The sequence below is a fragment of the Macaca mulatta genome, chromosome 8 (assembly GCF_049350105.2).
Source record: "Macaca mulatta isolate MMU2019108-1 chromosome 8, T2T-MMU8v2.0, whole genome shotgun sequence".
Classification (NCBI taxonomy): domain Eukaryota; kingdom Metazoa; phylum Chordata; class Mammalia; order Primates; family Cercopithecidae; genus Macaca; species Macaca mulatta.
In genome coordinates, this window is record NC_133413.1 from 21,799,065 (window position 1) to 21,808,759 (window position 9,695).

The 9,695-nt window shown below is 42.1% G+C and overlaps 1 protein-coding gene across 2 annotated transcripts in view; it reads right to left on the reverse strand.

Moving 5' to 3' along the window:
* SLC18A1 (solute carrier family 18 member A1) overlaps positions 1-9,004 on the reverse strand; it is a 35,473-nt gene extending 26,469 nt beyond the window's left edge. Inside the window, exons 1-5 of one of the 2 annotated variants that reach the window (XM_015144881.3) lie at positions 8,871-9,004; positions 6,666-6,913; positions 4,606-4,969; positions 3,915-3,973; positions 612-695 (exon numbers count right to left, since the gene is read on the reverse strand). In XM_015144881.3, the coding sequence (XP_015000367.2) occupies positions 612-695; positions 3,915-3,973; positions 4,606-4,969; positions 6,666-6,789 (631 nt within the window). In that variant the 5' untranslated portion in view covers positions 6,790-6,913; positions 8,871-9,004. The remainder of the gene's footprint in view (positions 1-611; positions 696-3,914; positions 3,974-4,605; positions 4,970-6,665; positions 6,914-8,870) is intronic. The other variant, XM_077943127.1, reaches the window with a different exon arrangement.
* Between the last annotated feature and the right edge of the window lie 691 nt (positions 9,005-9,695).

Sequence of the window (9,695 nt, forward strand, 5' to 3'; positions counted from 1 at the left end):
ATAAAAGCCTGCCCTTCTTCATGGTTTTACTGGAGGCTTGTTCTGACCTGAGCTAGCTGCACCTGAATATTAACAGAGGAAGTTAGGTCAGGCTCAGGGATCTATGGACCCTGTCAGAAATTCTATAATTCCTTTATTTTTATTTTTATTTTTATTTTTGAGTAAGGGTCTAGCTCTGTCACCCAGGCTGAAGTGCAAAGGCACAATCACGGCTCACCACAGCCTTGACCACCCAGGCTCAAGCCATCCTCCCACTTTAGCCTCCCAAGTAGCTGGGACCACAGGTGCATTCCACCATGCCTGGCTAACTTATTCTCTTTTTTTAATAGAGATAGGGCTCTTACTATGTTGCCCAGGTTGCCCAGGTTGGTCTCAAACTCCTAGAATCAAGCTATCCTCCTGCCTTGGCCTCCCAAAGTGCAGGGGTTACAGGTGTGAGCCACTGTGCCCAGCCCAATTCCCTTATTTCTGAATCACAATTTCTACCTATCCAGATGATATTTTCCTTAATTTCTCCATATAAATATAGGATCTGAGGTAGTAAGAGATGTGTGTGTGTGTGTGTGTGCATGCGTGCATGTGTGTGTGCATGATGACGTTGCCAGGGTTACCTGCAACAGATGAAAATGAAGATCCAATGCCTTGAAGGGTTCGGGCCACAAAGAGTAGAGTATAGGTCCCAGAGAAAGCAAACACTGGGCAAAGAGAATAGCAAGATAACTGCATTAGCAAATTGCCTTTGCTTCCCTGGCTGCCAGAGAACATGCCCATGATACTGCAGATATGAGTCATGACGCATATGTTTTTAATAAAGCATGATGACTGTTCCCTGTTTTTTGAGTTGTCTTTTCAATCTCCTACTCCTCCATCAGAACCACTTTTTAAATGCAAGAAAACTGAGAAACCACAGAAGTATAAACCAAGTCACCACACAGCAGATGGAAGGCTGAGTCTCTACATCTCTTGCCAAGAACCCAACATTCTGTCCACTGAAATGAGGGATGTCCATGAAGCTCAGTGTCCTGGGCTGGAAACTGGTTCTTAGACCATACTCCTGGATTCTCCATGTGCGACACCCAGATCCGGTCTTTACCATTGCTGGGTCCTACAGGGTCATCTGGAGTACAGTGACAGTAACGGGGTGCTTCGAGGATTATGGGAATTGGGTAGAAAATAATATATTGTGATACAATCAGATCCTTCTTTATATCTTATATTGAATGATCTTTTAACCAGACAAAATCAGCATTTATTGAATTATACTGAATACGCAGCTCTCCTAGACTCTGTAGCAAATGCAAAATAAAAATAGCATCTAGTTATTGCCCTTGCAGAGGGTCAGTCTGTTGAGGATGAACACCCATGAAACTGAGAACCAACAGGAATATGTTACCAAAACTAAATCAGAGGGTGCTGCTGGTCAGGGTAGTTAAGTCCAGACATGTCTCACCTCCAATTCCAGAATAATGTCTCCTAGAGTAAGAATAATCTCCTCAAAGTGTCTGAATCAGAAAAATTGTAATCCCTTTGCCCATTCATTACAGATGTCTTTGGTTGTGTTTTTAATCTTCTCCCATTACTTCCCGACAGACATGATCACACTGAACTTCTCCTTGTGTCCCAAAGATGTACATTCTTGGTCTCTCCTTTCCTGGCCACCAGCATCTTTTCTCGGGCTTTGTTATCTCCAATCTTTTCTGTCTACTCTTCCAATGTCCTTTGAGAACAGAGTGGCCCACTCATCTTGGTCTGCCCAGAACTTCCTTGTTTTTAAAACTGAAACTCAAAATACCGCCACAAAAACAGAAAGTTTGACATCCTGGGAAGCCCCTCGCTATAGTGTGGATATGGGTTGTTTGTCCTCACCAAATCTCATGCTGAAATTTGATCCCCAGTGTTGGAGATGGGGCCCAGTGGAAGGTGTTTGGGTCATGGGGGCAGATCCCTCATGAATAGTTTAATGTCCTTCATTGGGTGGTGAGTGAGTTCTCACTCTATAGTTCTCTCAAGAGCTTGTGGTTTAAAAAAGGCAGGCACCTCCCTCTCCTCTCTTTTGCTTCCTCTCTCATCTCTGCACAGCCAGCTCCCCTTCACCTTCCACCATGAGTGGAAGCTTCCCGAGGCCCACACCAGAAGCAGATGCTGGCGCCATGCTTCTTGTAGAGCCTGCAGAACCATGAGCCCACAGACCTCTTTCTAATATAAATGACCCCAGCCTCAGGTATTCCTTTACAGCAATGCTAAATGGACTAAGACACCCCTCAATTCCAGGCAAACCAGGACAGTCGGTCATTCTATTTAGGAAAACCAAAGCAGTTTTTTTCTTCACTTTGGACCCTTTACATGGGCCACCATTTCACTCTTGATTACATTAGGCATGGCGGATGGAGAGGTTAAGGGTAGTAATGGGCATCAACATTCTCTTTTAAGTATTTTTTTGAAACATTGGACAATGCTACAAGGATACCCTAAACATCAAAAGTATTTTCTTTTGGTTAGAATTAGGCCAACTCCATGTAGTCACACAGCTATCCTATGGAAATAATAATTATTTAACATATACAGTTTGGTATAAGTTAAATAATAATTATTTAACATATATAGTTTACTTTAAAAGTAAAGCTTTTAAAACATGAGTTCTTGGCAGAGAATCAGGCAAAGATATCCTGCTAAAACGTCCCAGATCCACTAGCACACCGCATTGTCTTACTTCTCAGTGTGTGTCTCATGTCTCCCCAGGCAACCATCATACACTTCTGATACCTGGAATCATGTCTTTTCATTCTTTATGTGACTATGGCCCTCTGGGCATTATACATGCACTGCATGAAATTGTATGGAATAAATCTTAAGCCTCATTTCATGAAATAGGGCATCTTATTTTTAAATTTGCTGCCTAGCATAGGCTGAGCTTCTAGAAGTTCCATGAACAGTGCTAAGTTGAATTTCTGCATTTTCTTCAAGTCCGCTAAAATTTCACCAACAAGATGCAGTTCTCAGAGAGAACCTCACACCTCAAGTTCTTGCACTTTGCAGCCTTCCAGCCCAGAATGCAACAAATTCTTGTTAAAATTGGGTTGATAGGAATCAAGTCCTGTGCTGGGAAAGAAGAGAAGCTGAGGAAGAGGAAGAGAGAAAGTAGATAAGAAACGGAAAGGTAATAAGAAAAACTCGAGGGAGAAGGAGGTATGTTGTTGGAGAGCAGAGGATCAGCAGGGCCATCGGGAACCAAGGCTGGATCCACAGGCTGCCTTAACGTGCAAACGCTAACCCCTTTTCATTCCTTCTTCCTTTACCTCTCAGCATCAATTTCCAGACTTGCTTTTCTCATGTACTGTGTTTATTCCATCTCCATTTTATTAGAAACATTTAGCTGATCCTGGATAGACAATTTGTCTTTCTCTTTCTTATTTCTTTAGAAAATTTACTTTTCTAAGCTTAACCTTTAAAGTCCTTAACTGAATAGGAGTAGGCTTTTTGGAATTTTCCAGATGTTATTGTCCAATTTCCATTTTTTTTGTTAGTTGCCCTTTACCATGGCATATCGAAATAATATCATTGCTTCTTGTAGATGGAAAGTTTGTATTAAACTTGCTCAAGAGATTACTGATACATACATAACACACACACACACACACCATAGCATACATATTCAAACAGCTTTCATTACGTCCGGCTGAAGGGAATAAAATATCTGTTCTTGTATAGCAGAGTAGACCAATTCCAACTAGACTGAATTGTCACTACTGTTATAGTCCGCATACCAAAAAGAGCAGAGCATTTAAATCAGTATCCCACTCTGCTTAGTCAGATGCCTAATTACTTTCTAGGCTACCCTGCTATCTACATCACATTCACTTGATAAAATCAAAGGTAATCAGTGAAGGGAAGAAAAGAGGAAGCAAATTACTTACTAACTGTGGAGAGAAACATGATAACAAAGCCAGCAAACATGGGGATATGATATCCAATCCTAAAAGGGAATTGAAAAAAAAAGATACAATTCCAACAGGCACTCATATACTTGGACTACATTTTTAAATGTAAGTGGGAGCAGAAATGCAGCTATTTGGGAGTATGGTAAAACATGCCTCTGAATGTAGCGTGGAGATGAAATAGTGGATGAGTACGAGCAAATAAACAAACATGCAAATATGACCATATGTTAGGGCCAAAATTCTCATTTCCAGAAAGGATAGCCTAGGTAGAGTATATAGGTAGAGTGTATATCTCTTGAAAATATCAGAATAATCCTAAATACAACTCCTAGGAAGCCAGTGCTCTAGATTACAACAGGACTGTCCCGTTCATACCCTTTTCCCATTCAAGCCACGCTCCAGGTCACTGATATAACATCACAGCACACTGCTGTTCATGGTTCTCTTCTCGGTACTCAATACTCAATATATCGCTAAGAAAATCTGATCCCATGACGTTTCATCAGTAACAAGTTATTCTTTGCATAACGAGCTTTCCAAATAGCTGACTCCCCTGGGGAACCAGACAAGTGAGTATTTCTTCTTTTTCCCTTCCAACCCCCTTTGTATACTTTTCTAGTCCTCCTACTCCTGTGTACCGTTCAGGGCCCTACACCCAGTGAGATACCTGTTGGTGAGAGGGCCCACGAAAGGGTTGACCAGAAGTTGCATCACAGCCTTTGAAGCAAACAGAATCCCAACCCGGGTATTCTCTTCCTCCAAGAATTCTGTGCCTTGCAAGCAGTTGTTTTTAGGAGCTGAGATGGCTTCAGTGGCTGGAGGTGGGATGGTGCTGGCGGTGTCATTCATCCATGCTATGCCACTGGGCACGCTTTCTTCAACAGCCATGGTGTTGTTGTCGAAGAAGGAGAAGATGGTGGAAAAGGGAGGAGAGGCGAGGGCATGTGAGGAACTTCCGGCAGGGCCGAGGTGCAGAGAAGAGTTGACTTCTTTGAACTCCATGTCATATAGGAAGGTGGGCACAATTGGTACTGAAAGTCAGAGGACAGGTTAGGGGGGCTAAGGACAGATGTCATCTTACCACTGAAAGCCAAGGGGCTAAGGACAGATGTCAATTCTACTGAAAGTCAAGGAAGACAGGTGATGGAAACTAACGGCAAATGTCATCTTGCCACTACTAGGTTCAGGGGCACTATGATGAGGTTCAGCCTTATGCCCAAGGCTGGTGTCTGGAGTGGCATGGTTTAAAACCTACTAAAAGACTGTGCCTACCCAAGTTATCCTGTTAGCTAAAGTAGCTAAATTCTGACCTTATATAATTAGTTCTCATTCTTCATGGTTTCCACATTGGCTAACTCTCCTACTCACTTAGATTGACATGGAACCCTCCAAACCAACACACATTGAGCTACCACAACATTTCGCAGACATGTCCAGCTCTTACACAGACCTGGCCAGAGGAGGGGATGGTAGGAGGCAGGGCAGGCTGGTCAGAGGAGCCTCAGCTCTGGGACCCCTGGACAGGGCTTGAATCCCAACTCTGGCACCTGTTAGTGGAGAGGCCTTGAGCAAGTCACTTAACACTTCTGAACTTCTTTTTCTCTTTTACAAAGAAAATAGGATTTACCGTGATGTTTAAGATTTAAGATTATAATTGTGTGTGTGTGTGTGTGTGTGTGTGTGTGTGTGTTTCCCCTGGGAGCAATGATTCAGTATTCACTAATTCAGTGTTTGCAGTGACTTTACAGAGCATAACTATAACTACAGAACTATGAATAATGAGAAGTGATTGTATTAGATTAACAACTTGTCTCAGAAAGATCCTTATTTAAAAACATATATTTTGGCCGGGCGCGGTGGCTCACGCCTGTAATCCCAGCACTTTAGGAGGCCGAGGACGGCGGATCACGAGGTCAGGAGATCAAGACCATCCTGGCTAACACGGTGAAACCCCGTCTCTACTAAAAATACAAAACAAAAAATGAACTGGGCGTGGTGGCGGGCGCCGGTAGTCCAGCTACTCAGGAGGCTGAGCCAGGAGAATGGCGTGAAACCAGGAGGTGGAGCTTGCAGAGAGCCAAGATCGCACCATTGCACTCCAGCCTGGGTGACAGAGCGAGACACCATCTCAAAAAAAAAAAAAAAAAAAAAAAAAAAAAAAAAACCAACCAAATATTTTACCCGAGAGGAGAAACCTTTTAGTACCCATTTATATATGGGTATAACTTAATGTAATGATTAGGAGAGTAACAACTAAAAAAAAGCAGGATTCCAAAGGAAAGAAGCACATGGAAGGTAAGGTCTTGATAAGAAATCGGATATCCAAATAAAATATGCTATTTTTATAGAGCAGAGGCTGGAAGGGCACCGCTGTGAGAAGATGCTCACTGCCCCAGAGGCACTTGGAGTCATTAGCATCTTGGGGAGACAGTCTGGGGAGGAAGAAAAGCACAGCCAGTTCTGGCTCCAGGCCATCCTCTTCTCCAGTCAGACCCTCTCTGGACCTCCTTCTTTTTGAACCTCCTGAGTCTTTTAGCTATGTTTGACAAGTTTCAGACTCCATTTTCTGTAGGTTTTTTTTTTCCTCATACCCAACAACCTCTGTGTGTTTTTGAGCATAAAAAGGAAAATTCTCAGATGGATTCGCTGTTGAACTCAAGCAGGGTGTATGCTGCCTGCTGGGGCCCAAAGCAAATTAACCCTCAGCACAAAGACCCCCAAACGTACCCACCACAGTAAGCAGCATGTTGTCCAGGAGCAGAGCGACGAATACCACCACCAGTACCAGCTGCCGGGACGCTCTCCCTTCCTTCAGCAACCGCTGGGGAGCGACCAGAACAGTCCGGAGCATGGCGAGGGCCAGGGCTGGGGCAGTCTTCCCCTGCAGGCTCTTAGGGAAGGTCCTGTGACAGCTACAGGTCTCCTGCAGCCTTTACAGAAGAGGGGAGGGAGTCTGCCCGGGTGAATGAAACTCACTATTGAAACGAAAAGTGCAAAAGGTTGCAAGTAGTAGGATGATATTTGGAAACATCTCCGTGTCTGTATCACTGTTCACTTCTCATACAACTCAATAACTCACCGGGTTCCCAGAATGCCTTCCAAGTAAGCATAGCTTACTAAATTGCTTACTAAATTCAAGGGAAATTAATGCCTAGATATAAATCCAGATAAAAATAGATGCTCTACAGATCACTTAACCCTGTGTTTTTCAAACATCCAACACTTATTTGCCTATCACATTGATGGTTTATGTCATATCTGAGGACTACCTGTACTATCATTTACTTCATCTTTTCCTCTAAATCCACTCTTTTAAAATACTGAGATACTGCCAGGTATGGTGGCATGTGCCTGAAGTCTCTGTTACTTGGGAGGCTGAGGTAGGAGGATATCTTGAGCCCAGGAGTTTGAGTCCAGCCTGGACAACATAGCAAGACCCCTATCTCTCAAAAAAATTTTAAAACCAACATAGATATTGATATCATATTTCAAAAAGTAATTTTATGTGGCATGCAAAAAAAAAAAATGTATGGTCTATGTTCTAGGTGCTACCCTAAAATATTTCACACAGCACAGTGTCACTTGGGCTGCCCCCTGAGAAACACTGGTGTAGACCAACCTTCCTCTCATAGACAAGAAACCTGAGCCTCTGGAGGTTAGGAGACTTGTTTGGGGTTGCACAATTAGTGTCAAACTGGGATGAAACCCCAGGCTTTTCAACTCGCAGGCTTATCCTCTCCCATTTTCCCTTGCTCTGTGGTTCTAGAAGCACTCTCATGCTTTTGTTTGAGCAGAAACCCCTGCTCAGAAAGATGCCTTCATCTGTGAAAGTAAAATACTGACTTTCCTGATTAGTTTATTATTTAGGATTTCATACAAATTAGTCAGCATTAAGTCACAGTACCTTGTCAAACTTCAAGTAAAAAGAATTTCTGGGAAGAATTTCGTTTTCTTTGATGTGGCTTCTGTTGTGGTATCAACAATACCAGTCATTGAAATTTTAAAATAGATTACCATCATGAAATCTATCGGGCCCTAAAAGTTGTATACTCTTTGACTTAGTAACTCTAAGGAAGCCATCCTAAAAAAAAGATCAGAGAGATCAGAGATGTAGCCAAAGACTTATACTCAAAATGACCCATTGCAGAATGATTTTTATTACTGAAGAAAAGTCAAACCTGTTAATGATGGATTATTAAGCAGCTCTTAAAAATTATATTTTCAAATAATTTTAGTGACATAGAAAATACTATTACTATAATGTTAGGTAAAAAAGGGAAATTAAACAGTATTTTCAGCTTGATCTCTAATGTCTAAAAATAAATATATGGGCACGTTTTTGAGAGAGTGGAAGGATACTCAAATGCCAGTTATTTATAATCAACGACTTCAGTCATCTTCTGTGTATTTCTAAATATTCAATAATGAGCTACTTTCATAATTAAGGAAGTAAATAATTTTAAATGATTATCACTGGAGTTCAATAGTCAGCCTCAGATGTTGGGAGTATCCCAAGCACTGAGCTACTCTGTTCTAAGCCCAGGGCTGGAAGAACCCTCTCACTACTACAGATTAATGTGACCAAGGTTCTAAGTGAACCAAACTCTCAGTTAAGTTTTAACCAGTAAATGCATGCAATTACTTAAGATCCTTCATTTCTCTGTATAAATGAGATATTTCTGAATACAAATTGACTTACCATATGTATGGATAAGAATAAAAGACAAGCCAGAGAAAACTAAAAGACATAGTGAATGAAGGAGTACTAAAAAGAGAGAGAAACACACACACCAAAATCCCAAAACAAAAACAAACAAAACCAGGAATTTGCCAACAAGTCAATAGTAAACTTTACTTAACAGTCAAAATCCTCTGAGAGAGACATGAATCACAAGGAAAGATTAAATTTGTCTGGAGAGAGAAAAATCTTACCTTGGAGCCCATCTTGGTGTGAGGCGCTCAGTGAGGTATTGGCAGCTGTTAGCAAGACAGCAGGGACACTGTTTTCTGAACGTGGATGTGCTGATGGATTTATTGCCTCCTGTTATCTGAGGATGCTGTGTATGTGTGCGTGTGTGTGCCCTTTGTCCACAAAGATTTAATTGCAACCTCCAACAGGGTTCATTCAGACCCTTAGCTCCCTGCGTCAAAGGCAGGAAGGCAGGGCTGGAGAGGATAAAGAGAGGGGAGATATTATCCTAAGCAAAGAGGCACTGGACTGCACTGCTTTGCATCTGTGCTTATCTGTCATCGAACTCTTTAACTCTTGCCTGGGTCTGAATACAAACTGGAAGCCAAGATGGAACCAGTGCGCAGTTCCCATTCCTTGCTACTTAGTCAAAGAGGCTCCATGTACCAGAGTTAGCTTCCTGAAAAGAAACAATGCATGTTGTTCTCAAGTCATAGAACCCCAACATCTATGGCCTCGGTAAAGACTTAGATTGCGCACTGTGTCTTCACATCGCAATACTGCCTCAGTGCCTGATACATGGTAGCATCCAATAAATATTTCTTGCATAAATGACTGGACAGCTAACTACAGGAGAAAGTGCCGCTCATTGTGGGATCTTGAGAGGCTCTATTGATCTATATTATTCTGACATTAAACCATGGGTGGCTCAAAGAACATAAAAAATTTATGAAAAAGCAAATACAATTTATGAGCAAGAGCAGTGCAGAGGTTTCCTATTTGTGGAACTGGTGGGCCCCTCCTAATTAACTAGGGAACTTTCGATTTAATGCTAAAAAAAAAGGACA